The sequence below is a fragment of the Armigeres subalbatus genome, chromosome 2, assembly GCF_024139115.2.
Source record: "Armigeres subalbatus isolate Guangzhou_Male chromosome 2, GZ_Asu_2, whole genome shotgun sequence".
NCBI lineage: Eukaryota > Metazoa > Arthropoda > Insecta > Diptera > Culicidae > Armigeres > Armigeres subalbatus.
The window spans coordinates 147801266-147820868 of record NC_085140.1 but is presented as its reverse complement, the minus strand read 5'-3'; the positions used below and the strand labels follow the sequence as shown (position 1 = coordinate 147820868).

Sequence of the window (19603 nt, the reverse complement as noted above, 5' to 3'; positions counted from 1 at the left end):
GGGCGGTCAACCATGCTCATGCTTAACTTCAAGAAAAATTTACCTAATTTTGGGTTCCCACACTAAACCCCCGATTCGAGAGAAATGTTCCTAATGTTGGGTACTTTTTTCTAACCGTGTAGGTATCAGAACGTCGTCGGCTCTAAGGGCGCGTTCACCTCAGTTTGGAAGATTTATGCCATAGTCTTGTCTATCTTGAAAGTTCTCCTAGGAAGGCACTGATTTAGTCTTATGACTCGCACTATTGACAGTCGCGTAAAATCTCCGCATATTGTTTCTATTCATGATCTACTGTGCTCCAGCTATCAAAATCTCTTCGTGCTGATTTTTCTTACTGCGGTGGGTTCGTTTGTAGTATCGGGTACCATCCACTAGCATCGGACTCCTGGAAACACTTTGAAAATGTCAAGGGGTTACCGAATCATAAAAAATGTCTATGACTATGAACAGATTGGTCGTTCTCCCTTTTCGGAGAATAGCTATGTTTCTGTGTACATTCACTCCAAAAATAGACAATAAAAACATCCTCTGCTGCTGCTCAATTTTCTACTGTTAGGGTAACGGCTGTATTTTGGACCGGGCTCATATTTTGGACCACCCAGCTGAATTTTGTATTTATATCGCACAAAACTAAATAAAACATGCAACATTTAGAATTTATTGCAAAAAGAAACTATTAATAAGGTATTTCCTACATTTGTTTCTTATAAAATATTGCAATTATTAAGAATATTTTCACGCATTCACCCATTCCGGCTGGATTAGACCAAAACTAAGACGACATTGTAAAATTGAAGTCAACTTTCAAAAGCTGTAAGTTTATTTGTACATAGATTTAAAACATGTGAATGATATTGTTGACTTATTACAGCCTAATTGAAGTAGTTTTATATCTCGAACAATACATTGTAAATTTTAAATCAATATTCTGAGGAATGTCCAAAATAAGTTCATTTTTCATTGAGCCGAACATTTTTTCGACATATCTTCTTTTGAAGTTCTAGATCTCTTAAACTTTTGTTTTTACCAACCATTTGTTTCTCTAGTATCAAACCATTCATAAATTACTGTTCATACCGCATTCATAAAATACCGTTCATTGATGTAAGCCCTAGAAAAATGTCTATTAACCCAACATGTAACTGTTTTTATTATATTCATACGAAAATACTGCCTATGATCGCATATCATTCCCACCTTTGCTGGAATTCCTATCTATATGGGACAAATGTGCGATTGTGGGCAGAATAGTTAAGGAAGCTCCATGACTAGAACCAATCTTTGCTAGAGCTCTGCTCGCCAATGCAAATATAGTGCCGCGTTCTACGATTATGTTTCGTTTTGAAAAAGAATGTGCAAGGAGCAAGGAAGAACCGGGCAACCCACTATTATCAATGGTGCAAATGGAACAGATCTGACAAACTACATAAATATATGGCCGGGTAGGAGTGACCAGGTGCATACCGCGGCATGGGCCGCACGTTTGTTTTGCTTTCATGATGCTGTACCTAGTAGTATTGAAATTGATATTAGTTTTAATACAATTAGCTGATAGATATTGTTCTAAGCTTTGAATGCCTATAAAAATGTATTGCCTAACAAGGATTTTCAGGATGAAACGCCGAAAATGCTGAAGATTACATATTTACTCTAATAGTAACATAACTTTGTAAGCAATACAAAATTATTCGAGTGGTCCAAAATATGTTCAATAGGTGGTCCAAAATAAAAACAGGTGGTCCAAAATTAAATCTTACATATCTTCAGAATTTATGATATTTTGGTTCTTTCGGTGGGATTTAGAAACATTTTACCTACAAATCCCACCTAGCATTTACCAGTTTTTAGTTGCATAGGGAATTGATCAAGCATTATTACATAATCCAACTTTTATTTGAAAAATTGTTCGGCCATCTCCCAAAGCGGTCCAAAATACCTCCCTTACCCTATTACACTTCCAGTTTGCATGAACAAGCAGCCGACGTAAAAGAGAACCATCCCATGTGTGATATATAGTGAAAATATCTTAACGAAGTCGAGTCAATGCCAAACATATCAGTAGACACTACCATCCAACAAAAGAGGACAGTCCAGTCGACCTACCCGACAGAAAGAAAAATAAAGTTCGTCCTTCGCCTTGCTGAATGACGTCACATGGGGATTGCTTGTCTCGATTCATCACTTTCTCAATTCGTTGTGCTCCCTAGAAAACATCCTACTCCTTTTAGTATATTTCGCATCCACCCATTCGTGTGAAGTGTATGGATGCGCTAGAATAGAAAAGGCAAACGATGAGACAAGTGGATCTTCAAGTCTCCCAACACTTCAGTTTAGTACATTATCGTAAACTTCTTCACTCTTGTTTCACGAGAGGTGTGGGATTGGAACTGTATGAGTTTCTTTCTCCGCTGCCTGGATGTGTAAACATATCACGAAGTTCATATGTTGCTCTGTAATTTATGGCACATATGTAGGATTGCAGTCTGGGCCTCCCGTAGCTCAGCGGTAAAACGTGCGGATACGATGCACGTGTATAACCACGTGAATCCCGCAACTTTATGTAAAAACGTAATTGTCTCAGCCGAATATTTGGATTATTTAAGATAAGCTTTCCCGAAACCTCATGTATTTTAGATGTCTTACTAATTACAAATCAAAATCAGAAAAATAGTACTGCTATGTAGACCGGCATAATGAATTGGCCTGATGTTGGTCAGAAATTGAGTAAATGTCAAACTTGACAAAAGCAAAAAAGCCTTATAAGCCTTTACAGGTGAATGTCTAAATGGTACTGATTTAGTCTAAATAAATTCTCTACAATTCTCCTACGTCGTATTATAAAAAGCAAAGAAAATGTTTTTGTGAATGCAATTTATAAGGCAGAAACGGAAGCTAATAGATTCGATACACACAATATTCCCAAGACAAATTGTAAACAAACTCTTGTCATGTAGCTGTTGGTATGCAAAAATAAATGTATTTTACAGTCAAATATATTGGAAATGACAGTGACCAAATACGTGAGACTTCTATTTCAACGGTTGTTCTACTCAAATCAAAATATGATACACACAAAAATTGCTTGCATAATTTGAATAATATTTGGGATTTGTTCGTGTTGTATTAGCATATGAGACATATTCTAGCTGTTACTTTGGTTTTACTCATGAAAGACTTATCCTCACACGAAAAACATGTAGGCAGACGTACGGTACTTTCGTGACTGATAGCAATAACTATAATATATTCTTCCTCTAGCGCACGATTATGCTCTAGTATCAGCACTGAAACATACCGACACACAAAAGGATATCCACAAGATCGACACAGAGGAGGGCTGTCGAAGCTGAGTACCGGAAGAATATGTCCAATCATTTCGAATGGCTGCCTGCTCGATACTATCGTACGTCGGATCCCATATAAAGCGTCGTGGTGTCTGCTCAACGGAAAGCATTGAATTAGTTTAAGTGCTTCCTTGCGAGAAATTTAATTTCGATACACAATGAAAGCATGCATTCAACGGTATCTATACCCGTTTTAGCACATTTGCAATTATGATGAGCCACAATGCGTTTGCACCCTCTGTGGGAAATGGTAATTTCAATATTTGATTTGGAATTGGATTTTTGGAGATTCACTCCTCCTACTAAGCAATGTGAACGGACAGGCAGACGTCATACTGCAGAAATGTTCATCGATAACGAAAACAAGTTAAATGGCATTCTCATTGTTTGCGAGTTTCATAGCCAGAGGCACGTACATGTTATTGGCTATGCTCATTGACCTTTGAGAAGTACCAGCCTCGGGCTGAAAATCTTATTGTAATAATATAATTCAAACAGCATCCTTTGCCTAAATTGAATAAAAAAGGAGTGGCCTAAATAAAGCTATTTTTTAACGAATGTCCTACACCTGTCTAAGATACATAATTTTTATTCTGTTGCGTCAACTTTTAGCATCCGTTCTTGATGTCTTCGCTCTTTGTCCTTTTGGATTTGTTGATACGTTTCATACATTTGCACCTGAACGCCAATGTACTGATGGTCCAGGTTCAGATCCCAATTCATTATTCTGCTTGGATTTTCGAGACGGCTCAGCAGCAGGTCACGGGTGCCCTACTTACTGATACTACCAGATTTCTTCTTGATCTGAATGGACGTTGTGTCCATCCGAACTTCGGGTTCTAACGAATCAATCGTCCATGGATACGATTTCTTGGAATTCAGCCTCATAAGGAAGAGCTTATCGGGACGCCCCGCTGGTACGATTGTTGTCCAATCCTGTTTTGGTGCCGTTGAGAAGTAGTTTTAGGTTTTCAATTTGGATTTCGGTGAAATTTTAGTTCAATGCAGCTTTCATTGTGTTCTTGATGCGCTATCTTAAGGCTTTGTTTTTTATTTTTTACTAAATGGACTTAGGAATGAATCTTTCCTTACCTATTTTCGCGCATTAGATGAACGAATAACAATCACACTATTTTAGCATTCATATTGAATTCACATTACCATGCATGCGCAATGAATACGATTGGAACGTTCATGCTGTACTGCCCATGATCACATAGTTGACGTATAAGCCAAAATGATCAAAAGTCACTTTTTCGCGGATATGGATTCTTCGTACGGTTATACATATGCTCCATGAAAAAATATGAATGTTTTGTTCGGAAACATTCGAGTTATAGCGATAATTGTTTTTGAAAAAATGATCATTTGATCGCATAAGTTGACGTACCTCCATTGCCTGCTGCAATATGAAGCAAAAACCTGCCTCATATTTTTTCCACATTCACAATCCACTAATTAAGCACAACATAGGTTTTAGTTTTACTTTTTCATATTTCAGGACTACTTTATGATTTGGGCGTAGCTGATTTTGTAATAAAATTAATATGCAAGTTCCTGCTAAAGCAAGGATTTCTTGTGCACAAATGGAATCAATAAAATAATGTTTGTTTGCTAAATATTGTAGCAAAAAGTCTTGATTTAAGACAATCGCTCATTCAAAAGGAAGTTTAATATAAAAGAAGAATGAAAATCTATTAATTATGTAACGAAACAGTTAACCATTTGTGTCACACTTTAAGTCACACTTTTATTAGAAGCATATAAAAAATTGGTATGGGAAATGATCAGTGCAGGATTGCTCGTGTTTTGTGTTGGACGTAGAACGATCGCGCTCTTTTCGAAATGTCAGGTTCTGTTGTGCGGGCGAGTGAATTGATGAGAAAGTGAAACCATCAGTGCAGGTGAGCGTAAGGTTTGTTTGGAAAATATGGTAAGCCTTTATTGTAAAACTATGAATTAAAAATAATGCTTTTTTATCACTAAATACACACAAGATTCAAAAGCAATAAATTTGGATCCAAGAAGTGTGAATTCACTTTAGATATCATTATGATACGTTATTGTATACCCTGCATATTTCGAGCACATTTACCTGGAAGAATCCTAACTGAAATAGGTATAAAACATATGAACTTTGATGGAATATTCAAAAGAGCAGGCAAAAATATCAACAAAAACCCTGATTAATCCACCTAGCAGTGATAGAGCCTTTCTCGTGAAAATAAAAATTATATTTTGACCAAAGCTTCCGAGCCTATAGTTCGATCTGGCCAATAGGAAACAATGTGACAGGATTCTGCGTCGAAAGCAACTTGTTGCAAGCAAATCGGAAAATATGAGTGGCACTTGTGCTACAGATACTCTGCAAATGTCTTCTATTTTACTTGTGTTGTAAAATCATGAAGTTTGATGTGTCGCAAGCTGGATTTCAGAACCATTCAAAAAGTGAACAATTCCCTCGGGGCATCGTGTTCCCATGGAACCTCCAGAAGTGGACAATGTGCTCAGTTGCTCTGAAAATGTGTTCTATTGTAATTGCGTTGCTGAATCATGACTTTTGATGTATCGCAAGCTGGGTTTCAGAATCAATCAAAAAGTGACCACTTCCCAGGCACCAGGTTCCCAGGGAACCTCCGGAAGTGGCTAATGTGCACAGAGGCTCTGCAAATGTCTTCTATTATATTTGTGTTGCAAAATCAGGAAGTTTGATGTGTCGCAAGTTGGGTTTCAGAACCACTCAAAAATGGACCACTTCCCTGGGGGGAACCGGGTTCCCGGAACATCTGTAAACGGGTTTTGTAGGTCCAATTGTACGGTTTCCATTCCCCCTATTGCAAAATGATGAATAAAAACGATTTCACATTATTGAGAGCATTTACTTCTAGTTATCTACGATTAAAAGAAAGTCGCCCTATTTTTGACCCCATTTGACCCAGGGGACCCCCTTGATAAAACCGTCAATACATCTACACAAAAATATGGGGTTTAATGCACCTTTCCTCCAAACTTCATGCAAATCGTTCGAAAAACAAGAGAACGGTGGATTTTATAATTTGAAATTGTAGCCCGGGCCGGAACGGGTTAAATTCAATGCAACACAAATTCTACAACACGTAATTTTATCTTTACCACATAATTTTAATTTTCACGAAAAGAATTATCCGAAAAACCTTTCCCGGAAACTTGAACTTTTCAAAAGATTTCCCTTCCACAACCAATAAATCGTCGGAACCAACGCAATATAACCACACGCAGTAGCCTGGTTTTTACGCCATGTTATGGGAACAAACATTTCACAAAACGTTTGTTTGATCGCATAAACTGTCGTATGCATATTTTGGCCACTTCAATCAAAGGAACGATAATTAATTCCTTGCGGCCTTAAAATATTTACTAATATTGTCCATTTAGTCAGATTAGTTTATGTATTTTGTTGACTGATATGAAAATTCGGATGAAATTAATAAAAATGCGTTTTCCCAACATCGATAGTGTTGGTTGTTACGTCAACTATGAAATCATGGGCAGTGTAGTGCCAAACGGAGAAAATTTAGAGCTGCACAGAGAATGCAATGTTTTTCACCGTCATTGGATCTATTCGTAATTCATAAATTCAGCCGCGAACAGTTGTTCTTCATTTACTTCACATATTTGGCGATGAAATAAAGTAATATTTATTATTTATTAGAAGTGTAAATCGATTTATTCCTAGATAAAATAAATGAACAGTAATTCTTCAGTTTTGTACAATCTGGCATCTTTGTGTTGCTACAACAGTAGTGAAATGGGATTGATATATAATCAATGATAATTATGTTTTGGAAGAAATTCATCCCATAGTTAATTAGCTTTTCAGCTTTTGGAAGCTAGTTTTTAATTTTAAAACATTAGAGAATGTAACAGCAAGTGTGAAAAATGTACTGCATAAAGATTTATGTTGTTTTAAATAGTGCATTCGTGCATTCCACTGAATCAGGTGATAAAGTTTAGTAATTAGGATAGCTTTGATCACCGCGTGACTTTATCGAAATTAATTTATTGGCTTTTTTCGGTGATAATTATACTACTCAAAGCGAAAGGGAGTAGATGAAAGTAATGAAGATACAGATTCGATTGACACCGCAAGCGAGCGGCAAGTGTGAAATGAATAGAAACTGAAGATTAGCAGAGGGCCATATGAGAGAACAAGCATTGTTGAAATCGCTGTTATTCTGCCTAACGTCCACCCAGGAACGGCTTGGATAGTGACGTGGTGATCACTGTACCAAGACAGGCAAAATAACAGCGATTTCAACCTGCTAAAGTGCTGTTCGGCAAGCGTAAACAGTTCTATTGATTCGTGGCATATTTTCAGAGATTCATACAAGAGCGCGCTAAATCTCTTCACGCATAACTCTCGTAAGCTCATACTTCGCCCAAATTGAATCTTATTCGAACTGTATTTCATCAATTTTTCGCCAAGCGATTCTTTGCTTCGCCAGTCCGATGTTACTTTTGCTTACAATAAGCCCCGCCTGTTTATGCTACCATTATCAATTGGATAATGGATCCATAAGCAAACTTCTGGATTTTTTATATCCAGCGCGTATTTAGTTTTAGTTAATAGAAACATAATAAAATACATTTTGAAACAATCTCACCAAATTAGTCCATATCCAGAGGCAAGACACTTCACGATTAAGGAGTAACAGCTGTCGCGCAACTTCAGGATTGGGCAAGGGCCGATGCCTAAACAACGCCACCGGATAACCGGATAGCAGACTGCGATGGTAATGGCTACTCCCTCGACCAGGTGGATTATCGTTGAGACACGCTTCCTCCGATTTTCCTCGCTTGGGTACTCAGAAACAAAGCGTGTGTCGGGCGAAACTTGGTTGCATCTGAGAGCTTCTGGCGCACATGCAGTTAAATTGCTGCATCAGCACTGGAATGGTGCTCAGCGGATAGATTTCAACTCATAACACACATCTCGTAGGTACCAATTTCGACTCTTCCGTTCACTACACAATAATCACATTGAAAATTCACAAAGCTTTTGCCAAAAAAATGACAGCGCTGCGGAAAAAATGATCCACCCGATGCCGCTGACTACTACGATCTCCTGCAACTTGTATGTGACCAGATTTAGTCAAAATCAAGTTGCTGTGAACAGATTTGCCTGATTGTGCGCAGCATTTTGGAGTATGCTGTCTGTGCGTGGTCTCCATCCCACACAACGCAGATCATCCGTATGGAGAGAGTCCACCGTTGTTTTATTCGCTATTAGGTTCTGCAGCGTCTGAATGTAACCTCAATCTGGTGACAGACTAGTAGTACTTCTTGATAGACTTGATAGTAGTACTTCTTGATCCTGTGCGGAATGGTGTTAGAAAACTTGTATTTAGTTGCGCTTTGGGAAGAAGTGAAGTACAGTGATATTAAACTGGGTGCTGGGGCATTAAACAGGTACGTTACTACTGATTAGGGAATCATTTTTTCTTAGATGCGCATGCGAAACAAGCGACAAAAGAGATCCAACGACAAAGCTTTGTTTTTGTTGGAGATAATAATGACAAATATCCGAAAAATTTTGTCAGCAACAAAAAAGAAGATAATTTTGTTGATAGTTTTTCATTCCGTTATTTTGCATTATCCCAACAGCAAAACTATGTCCTTATGAGTTATAACCGAGTTCATATAACAAAGCTTATTAAAAAGATATTTGAAATACTGGCCAAATTTGTTTTCTAGAATTGTTTAGTATAAAATAAAATAAGCATACGTGCTGCGTGATACAGACACAAAAAATCCGTCACAGACTCAAATTTTGCGGCGTCTTAGATTCCCGTTTAAATATTATTGTCCCACCAAAATATGTTCCCACCAGTTTCTCCATATAGGGTAAGACGGTATAATATGCCCCCCTTAAGGCAATACCTATAATAACTTTTTACTTTTCAACGCAATTTATGCAAACTTTGTGTTATTTGGTAGTCCAAAAAGTCGCAAATGCATTGCCTGTGAGTAGTCATATAAAAATATTACAGAGAACACGTAATAAAGCTTTTTTGAAAAGTCGTGAGAAAATGGATTTCAAAAAGTGTTTGGGCAATACGCCCCACCGTAACCAAAGACGTTTCATAGCCCTTGATTAGTATTTTATCTATTTCATAATAAAAAGGTTACAAATCTTTATTTGCTTGACATTAAAAAAAACAACAGAAGTCCATTTAAGCAGGTGTGAATTATATTTCAATACTTTCCATATAATTTGGACCAACTGCTGCAGGCTCGATGCGCTTGTGTTCAGTTGGTAAGGGCATATTCTCCTGCCTAAATTGGGGCGTTTTGACCAGTAAAACATATTTCCAAAAATCGTAACATTTTTGAAGATGGAAGCAATTTTATATCATATTAACCAGTAAGAAAAGTTTTTTTTGTTGGCCAACTGAGTGTTCCAGTGCAAGTTTTGCGGACAGTATACTAGCGTCGTTCCAGAATGTTGAGCAAACAAAAATTAAAAGTTACATCAAAATTGTAACTTTTTGTATTTTGCTATTATTTTCATTATGTAATACAAAAATACTTCCCGTAGCGTAGTTGGCTACACGTTCGCCTTATAAGCGAGTGGTCATGGGTTCGATTCCCAGCCCCTCCACTAAACTCTAGTCAGTCGCCGGATGCGCAGCCCATGCGGTAGCGTATTGGGAGACGCGCCTTACAGTCACGGCTGCCTGATGACGACTGACAACTTGTTCTTCTCGGAGGCATTCCTCCACGCTAACTTTCACCTACTCAGTGACTGAGTAAAATTGCATTGCTCTCTCTTTCTATCCCACGGAAATTTACTCAGTTTCCGTCAAAAACAGGACAACTCAAAACTCCTGGTTTTGACGGAAATTGAGTAAAATTTCCGTGGGAAGAAAAGAGATGGCAATACAGTCGCGATTCGCTGGTTGGGCCACGACCTCGGCCCAACTAACGAATTCGGTTTTTTAGTTGGGTCAACTGACAGCCATTTGAACACGTGTATTTCGACTTGAACATCACAAATGATGTCCAGTGACGCCCAATCCCGTTTTCCGTGTTTACATTGAATTTTGAAGTACGGTTGCTTTTTAGTTGGGCCATGGCCCAACCAGCGGAGGCCCAACTAAAAAGTGACCCAAGTATTAAGATCCCAACCAGTGTCCAACGTATCAGGATAAAATGGCAACCGAACAATGCAACGATCATTGGATGCACGACATTGACAAACGGACACAAAGGACTCACGATGAGATGGACTGGCGACGACAACAATAATGGTAATGGAAATCTAAATATAGATTCTGTGTGGATTCTGTACAGCAAAATACCACAGTAGATCTGGACACAGTAGCGGTTAAGTAACACAGAGTGCCTAAACAAATAAAGAAAGTAATAAAAAAAACAAAAATACTTCTAGATTCACATAGTATGATGGTTTCACAAATATTTAAAGGTACCAACTGATTTTTACCCTTAGTTAGTTATAGTTTTCTAGAAATCACAGGGGTGTGTTTTGGCCAGGTGGGCGCATTATACCGTCTTACCCTATGGATGACGTCTCCACTGCTTGAAAGGGCTGGCGGATATGACAAATTATGTAAGAACGATGCTTTGGATTGTGCATTTGCTAGTTTCCATGCATTTGGAAGTGTGAATATTTGTTTTGCAACTTCAACCAATTTGCACGATAGTCTATTATTCGATAAAAGATGCAATATATGACGTTCATTTTGATTCAGCAGTGCCAACAATATCTTTTTGAACAGTTGACATTTTTTGCAATTATTCCTCCTATTTCACTGCGCTGCGTTGAAGAAAACCGGAGCTCTATCTGTCAGTGATTGTTATTATCTGCGAGAGCTCTTCTTTTGGAATTTTTAGGTTCTTTCTTTTGGGTTTTATTAGACTTTTCGTGGACTGGAGTTCTCTTGGCATTATTCCGCGTAAGACCAAATCGGCGGCGTACCAGTTCCTATAGCAATGCCGTATAAACTGCACTATTTTTGCGGTTGGTCACAAAACATAAAATTTGCAGGGACAAACGTTTATCCAGCTAAGTACATTTGTTAAATCACTCCAAAGTTTTACTCGATCGAATCATTGGATAGGAATCATGTTCTAAACGCACAATTGTGGTACGGTTTGCCTTGAAACTACCCGAACCTGTATCATGCTGCTTTATGGCCTGTGTACAGCATGATGCTGGATGAAATAAAATTCTTCGTTGGGTACTGTAGTGGTAGTAGGGACTATGTCCAAAGTCTTGACGATCCTTTCCCAGGCCAACTGCGAGTTGTGGTGCCTGCCTAGGATGTGGTGGAGTTTGACAGCGGGCTCAGTTAAACTGCTATAAAAAGCTTCATGTATCCGCAAGCACGCTCCGCCAAAGCGAACGTGTGCCGCTCAAAGCGCACTAACCCAAATCTTGGTTGTTGGTGGGACTTGTCGTGGTTGAGCGAATGACTAAGGACATTCGTCGAATATCTGAATTCTCATGGGCTGTGTACTCACAAGTATATCCCGACCGAACCAGTAGCTCTAGTTATACATAGGCGATGTACCAACACTCTGGTTAGTAGTCTCTTTTTCTTTGTTTCGTTCTGTCAGTCGTACTTTTATTTGTGTGATAGCCTACTATTTGAAAGTCGATTGAGTATTTTCGATTATTATTCTAATGCAGTGGTTCTCAACCTTTTTCATGGGAGGTACCCCTACGAACTTTTGCATTAATTGAGGTCAGTGGTGCAAATTCTCAGTCTCAGTGACTGAAATTTGTTGGATATTGATACCATTTCCTCTTCACACTCTCTTCCTAGCAGTGAAAACTGAAAATGATTAGCAGCAACAATAAAAGATGAACTAAACAAAAGACCTCTCTTATCATTGCACACGCAGCCCGCAGTGACAGTCCATTCAGTTCACTCGCTGCTGCGTGAATGCGACGGCCCTATATAAATGCATGGGTGAATACTATCACTTGAAAGACAGTGACAGGAAATTTGTGCCGAATGATCATCAGCTTCAGCCCGCTGTTGGCAAACCGAGTTTGCTAAGCTACTCCTGCTTTGCCTTGCTGACTGAAAGGCACCGTCATAGGCAAAGAGGAGCAGAGAAAAATACAAAACAAAAGAATCACACTCAGCAGGCATTGTTGATAAATTGCACCACTGATTGAGGTACCCCCCATTTTTTAATGAATTAAAATAAGCGTAACTGAAAATTGACCTGAAAACTAACGCCATATATCCCATAGTTTACTAACGGTATTTCTAACTTTCCAATTCACATTAAATTTAATCATCAAGCTTCCTACAGAACTATTGGAGGCATCTGAGCCCCGAACCACTTGAAAGTAGGCTTCTGCATCTCTTGAAGGGAGGCTTCAAAGCCTCTTGAAATGAGGCTTCCGATTCATGTAAAAGAAGGTTTTCGAGCCCTTGAAAGGAAGTTACCGAACCTCTTAAAAGGAACCTCCCGAGCTTTTTGAGCTTTTTGCAATAAGCCTTTCGACCTCTTAAACCAACCTCCAACCGACCAAGCCTTTTGAAAGAAGGCTTCTGGGCTTCTTGAAAGGAGGCTTCTAGGCCTTTCGAAAAAAGACCTCTGAGCTTCTTGAAAGGAGGCTTCCGGACCACTTGAAGAATGCTTCCGAGACTTTTGAAGGAAGTCTTCCGAGCATCTTGAACGGAGGCTTCTACCGAGCATCTTGAAAGGAGGCTTCCAAGCCTTGTGATAGGAGGCGTCCGAGCCCCTTAAATGAGGCTTCCGGGCCTTTTGGAAGGAGGATTTCGGGTTTCTTGAAAGGAAGCATCCGGACCTCATAAAACGAGGGTACTGAGCCTTTTGAAATGAGGCTTTAGGGCTTCTTAAAAGGAAGCTTTCGAGCCTCTTGAGAGGAGGCTTGCGGACCTCTTGAAAAGAGACTCTTAGAAGTAGGCTCACGAGCCTCTAAAGGGAGCCCTTCGAGCCTTTTGAAAGGAACCTTTCGAGTTTCTTGAAATGAGGTCCCCGGGCCTCTTAAAACGATACTTCCAGACCTCTTGTAAGGAGTCCATCCAGACCCTCAAACGAAGGCTTCCGAACCCTTAAATCCTAGATTTTAGTTAAGAAGCATATTCTTAACATATTCTTCAACATTTTGTTTTGATTTCGAAGGCTGCTTCAAGCTTTTGTAACCGTAGCCCTTGGTTGTGGAGGTCAGGATTCAATCGGCTTCGCTATGCATATTATGTACAAGACAAAGTTTTGAAATAAAAAAAAATACACAATTATCAGAACATTATCAATATTTTTGAGTAGAATTGTAAAAAGTCCGCCATTACGCATTTTGGTCCGAGGTACCCCCTGGAGCTAGCAAAGGTACCCCCAGGGGTACATGTACCCCAGGTTGAGAACCGCTGTTCTAATGCAATCTGCTACCACCACAGGTACTTCACCGAAATTTAACGTTCCGAGATTAACTGAGTTGAATGGAAAAGACCTTAGTCTGAGTGAATAAATAAAGAGCGACTGATACCCTATGTAGTTAAAAATAAAATGTAAAATTATTGTAAAGCCACAATCCTCGAAATAATCTGGTATGTAAAGGAAATCTAAGGGAATCTTTCCTGAAATTGCCTGCCATTCAACAGTTTTGCGTTTCAGAACCAATCTAGATAAAATTATGCAAATAACGCAAATGTACCGGTTATCTAGAACGGACACCTTGATCGCTGCTCTTTGTCCTTAAGCATTCGTAAATGCCCTTATAAGCATTACCGTACCATATTTGCTGAATTTTCCTCCTGTATAGGACATATACCTATGATGAAGCGCAATATAGGGAATCGATCTCGAGGCTCGAGCGAGATACACAAACAAATAAAATTTCATTTCAAGCCTCATCCTTGCTCAATGTCGTCAAAAAGCATTATGAATCATCCTACCGAGACACACCGAGCCCGCAGGCATGTGCTGATGACGTATAGTGGCGTTTATTAAATTATGACCTCTTTGGAGGTTAGTAAATATCGCATATGGGGAGTAATTAGTTTTAGATAATTTATGGCATTGTTTTACCACACACAGGCACATCGCAATTCGATCCAGTGGTAAACGGAAATCACCTTCTGGCAATAAATTAATAGCGATGCGTCAGATAGATACAGATGACCAGATATAAAGCTGAATGATCGCATTGATTAGGCCAAGATTGATGACCTGAATTCCAATGTCGATGGGGTTTAATAGGATATGGCGGTGAGGGTTATTTTTCCATTATGCAATGATGTATTTTATCGATGTTTGTCGTCTGATTCGAAGACAACTCAGCGGAGAATGTTGTTTCTCAAATATTGCTTTCGTATGCGGTGTTATTCTTTCATGATTGAGTTTACTTTTTCACCAGCAGGAAGCAGATGAACAGAATGGGAAAGTTTGAAAAGTATTCTTGAAAACATGGATAAGGCACATGTGTGAGAGTTTCTGGAGCTGTGAAGTCGTTGTGGAATAAATATATGTATACATAGATAAAACAAAGGTGAGTTTTCCAACTTTCGCATTCTGTTGTGTGTTTTTGGCTCATGATGCTGGTAGGCTAACAAGTCTGTTAAACTCTTTGCAGCTTGATTATGACATGAAGCCGAGGCTTGTTTATGTTCATACATTGATGTATGATCTTAATTAATTGAACTGTATTTCTTTTGTTTTTGTTTAGATAAGGCCGCTAGGATTTTTCCAACAAAATGTTCTACTGCTCTCCAAACCGTGTCAGTACTGGAAAATAATGAATTATTAAAAAAATAATGAATTATTAATTATTTAAAATTAAAAGGGGGAACCGCCAAATGTTGAACGGCTAAAATTCTTGCCTATTGTTGAATACCCATAAGAAATGCACGTGCGTTCAACAATAGGCGAAGAAATTATCCGCTCAACATTTGGCGAATTATCATAATAAATTTAATAAAGTAAAAGCACGGCATGGATTTTATAGATTGTTTTTGAAAATTAAGAAAAAAAATTATTGTTTCATCTCAAATATCAATCTTCAATGAGAATTGTTAGAAAAGAGAGAATTATGAAAGGAGTTATACGGCGATCGTCAATAAAAATAAATTTAATAAATCTATTCATATACTTGTCATAAGACGAATTTGTACAATCCCACACTTAATTTGTACAATTCTACCACTTAATTTGTACCTTGACAGATGCGTATTTCGATCTCAACAGTAAGGTCGTCTTCAGTGTCTCGTACTTGACTCGACTGAACGAGAAACTGAAGACGACTTTACTGATCTGTCTCATCTTTGCTGCGTTTCCTTTTCATATGGAACAAATATGAGATTCACGACGGAACACAGGTTACTATCGTTAGTATAAATGTACAGGGGTTAGACAAAAAGGTTGAGATAGGTAAAATTATGTCGAAATTCAAATCATCATAACTTTGCGTACAATAATCCGATTGTGATAAAATCAGGACCATCAGAACCGGACGCTTTTCTAGTATACTGGAAGTGAAAAAGAATTGTACAGGGGTTAGACAAAAAGGTTAAGATAGGCAAAATTTTGTCGAAGTTCAAATCAGCATAACTTTGCGTAGAATGATCCGATTTCGATGAAACCGGGACCTTCGGAGGCGGAAACTCTTCCAATATACTGTCCCCATGCAAAACCTAAGATTGGCCATTGGCCACCGTAGATGTTCCGGGTTTTCCGAAGGTATGTTCAAAATGCATTTTTTCCACTGCTTGTCATTTTATGTGACGTTTACTTTCATCATGTTTTATGCTTTCTCCAAAAACTAGAACTAATATCTATCAAAACTACGCAGAGATATGGCCATTTTCGTAAAAACGGTTCCGAGAACATGATGAAATGGTAACATATCGGAATAATGCAAATATGGGTATCTATGTTCATGGCTTTGCGAGACGATGATTACAGAAACATTTCCAGAGTGATAGTGTCCACTGCCACCCTTATAGCAGGTTCCAAGGGCCTTCCAGGAGGGGCCGGTTTTGGCACCGTCTGGAACTATGCATATATGGGTGTCAAATTTATGTTTTCCCAAGACGATGAATATAGGATCTATATTAAAGATACATTATGGTGACTGTAAGACTCTCTGGCCAATTTGTAACAGATTCCGGGTGTTCTGCGAAAGTGACATTTGTTCAGGGTGTATGGCCAATCCCGTACTAATTTTACGAAAATGGCCATATCTTTGCGTATACCAAACGAATTTTCGATCTGCCAGCATAGGTCAGCTTATTAGTTCTAGTTTCCAGGGACAGTATCAAACATAATGGCAGTAAACGTCAGATAAAACGACAAGCTGAAGAAAAAATGCATTTTTAACATATCTTCGGAAAACCCGGAGCATCTCCGGTGGCCAAGGGCCAATCAGAGGTTTTGCATGGGGACAGTGTACTAGAAGAGTTTCCGCCTCTGAAGGTCCCGGTTTCATCGAAATCGGATCATTCTACGCAAAGTTATGCTGATTTGAACTTCGACAAAAATTTGCCTATCTTAACCTTTTTGTCTAACCCCTGTACAATTCTTTTTCACTTCCACTATTCATTTGGTTTGAAAATTTTATTCACGTTTTCGCCTTTCATACGTGTTTTTTGGAATAACTCTGCATGTCTGCAATAGAAATTGTTTGCATCTTGTGCATTGTGTAAAAACATGTAAAGTGCAGTGATAAAATCCATAGATGTTTATACCTAACGATTCCAGTGCATTGTTCAGAAGAGCAAACTACAAATTTTGTTGTTGTACAGATAAGGTCATTTCGTACAAAGATTTATAATCAAAATATTGATTTGGTTTATAAACTTTTTGATTACTGTGCTAGATTTGTTGATCGCTGATTCATTTACCGTTTACCGGTATGACGGAAATCAGCACCATGGACGAAATAGCGCATATCCATACCCATGTTTGGGAATTAGAAACTGTTTTTTTTCCAAGAGAACATTCGAAGAATTCTTTGAAATTTGGAGGTCAATCATTGTGAATAATAAACACTATCAACTCTCATTTTCGGAAACCCATCGGGAAGCCCTACGTGAAAAGCCAATATAAATTATGAAAATTTCCATTCTATCCCATTCCACCTCTGAACCGATCCGTCTTCCGGTGATGGATTACGTTGTCCCGTCAGCGTGGGCTCGGATGTCTGTGGTACAACCTATTTGGGTTGAACGTTTGCCGATTATGTGCAGCAACCGGGCAGAACGTTTACTCTTTCAAGCCGTCTCGTCGTGTCGACGAGTCGCTCAGCGAGCTGCAAAGGACCCATTGCGGACAGCAGTGTAGATAAACGATTAAGCTGTGATCAGCTGTAATCCACAATTAAACCCGACCGTTTGCCTCGTCGACGTCAGGTTTGATGATTTATTGTTATTGATATCTGTGGAAAGGATTAGACATGTTAGTGCCATGAAGAAAATTTAATGCTTGGCGGAAATGCGGTGTTCCAGATTCAAACAGTCCATATGACACTGCTCATATGAATACTGCTAGAAATAAACCAAAGCAATAAAATTAGTTGAGATAAATTACATAATGAGCCTGAGAAAATCATAATGTCAATATCAAGATAATATAGCTACAGATAATGAGATACGTATCATAATTTATCCAAAAGACAGCATAATCTGGAGTCGCTTATAAGATGATGAAAGCTCTGACTATTATATAATATACGTATAGAATGCCACTTCAGAAATTAAATTTGATTTGTACCCATCATAAAGTAAAGCGGCGTGCCTATGCCACTCCTCGGAATAATTTCATTTCTAATTACTCGTCTCCGTTATTTTTCTAACATTCGCTTCCTTTTCCTTCTATTTTCTTTTTTCTCACAGCGAGGAAAATGTGTGGAAGCTGTGCGAGCAGGTGAAAAAGACACATCCGGCCGAGCTCTCGAAATGCTACGCCGTGTTCGTGTCGAACGAGAGGCGAACGGTGCCCCTGTGGAGACAAAAGGCCGGCCGCGGCGACGAGAAGCTGGTGATATGGGACTATCACGTGTTCTTCATGCACAATCCATCACCGAACCGGTGTCTGGTGTTCGATCTGGACACCACGTTACCCTTTCCGACCTATTTCCACAAATATGTCACGGAAACGTTCCGCTCGGACTATGCGGTGACGCCCGAACATCATAGGTAATTCGATTTGGCCAACCGGAACTTTCCGAGGAGGGACGAAATTAAATTTTTCGCTAAAAACTTTTTATGTTCATCCAATTAGGTTCTTTAGAGTGATACCTGCCGAAAAATACCTTGCGGAGTTTTCGTCCGATCGGAGACATATGCGCAGACCGGATGGTTCCTGGATCAAGCCACCCCCGTCGTATGCCCCCATCCAAACTAATAGTAAGTATCATGATCGATCGTTTGACTGAAATTAGATTTTTGTTTTTTTTTTATTTTCTTCCTAGAACATTGCACCATTTTTGTAATCATGCATTATAATAGAAATACTCTGCTAGAACTACATTGCGGGATAATAGGTCTGGTTTTTATATAAGCTAGAGCTTGCGATTTACAGCGATTCGATTAAGCCAAAAGTTTACCACAACGAGATGATTTGTGTACAGCTTGTGTTAGTTTTTTTTTGGCGTTGGACAACGTCTTGTCCGAAGGTACTGGGTGTCAAATCAGAATGTAAAATCGGGGACCGGAATAGAAAATTACGCATCTTTCAATATAAAAGAATTAGGGAATTTTTAAAATTTTATTTTAATATACTCTTAGGCATGCATTAAAGATTTTATTATTGACCAATTTCAAAAACTATTTCAATTCTGAACAATGAAAATAACAAACAATAGTCAAAGTACCCTGCCTTAAGCCGGTTTGGGAATTAGAAGGCTAAGAAAAAATAGTTTTAAGAAAAGAATGCCAAAAGACAAATGCTAAAAGAGCAATAGGGTGGGATTATTGATTTCCCGTGCCAAATCCCCTTTTCATGAATAAACGTGGAAAAAAATCCGTGGATAACCATAGAAAGAATCTCAACAAAAAAACATTAAGTAAATATAATTTAAATTATTTCCATGAATATGGTTGGCGCATGAGAATAAAGGACAAATTTAATAAATTCATAGTCCTTCTTGATCGAAATTAATGTAAATGACGCTAAAAATAGCCTCACACCTCGGCAATCTTGTCTATTGATTTTGTTTCCATGCGCTCACAAATAAAATTATTTTTCATGACGTCGTTTTTTTACAGTGGATGATTTCAAAA

At 38.6% G+C, this 19603-nt stretch overlaps 1 protein-coding gene across 18 annotated transcripts in view; it reads left to right on the top strand.

Annotated features, from left to right (window-relative positions):
* Positions 1-19603, top strand: part of LOC134210982 (protein N-terminal glutamine amidohydrolase) — a 161762-nt gene that overhangs the window by 128737 nt on the left and 13422 nt on the right. For all 18 annotated transcript variants that reach the window (XM_062687477.1, XM_062687474.1, XM_062687472.1 and 15 more), the window contains 2 exons: positions 18215-18517; positions 18603-18727. In XM_062687477.1, coding sequence (XP_062543461.1) covers positions 18215-18517; positions 18603-18727 — 428 coding nt within the window. The remainder of the gene's footprint in view (positions 1-18214; positions 18518-18602; positions 18728-19603) is intronic.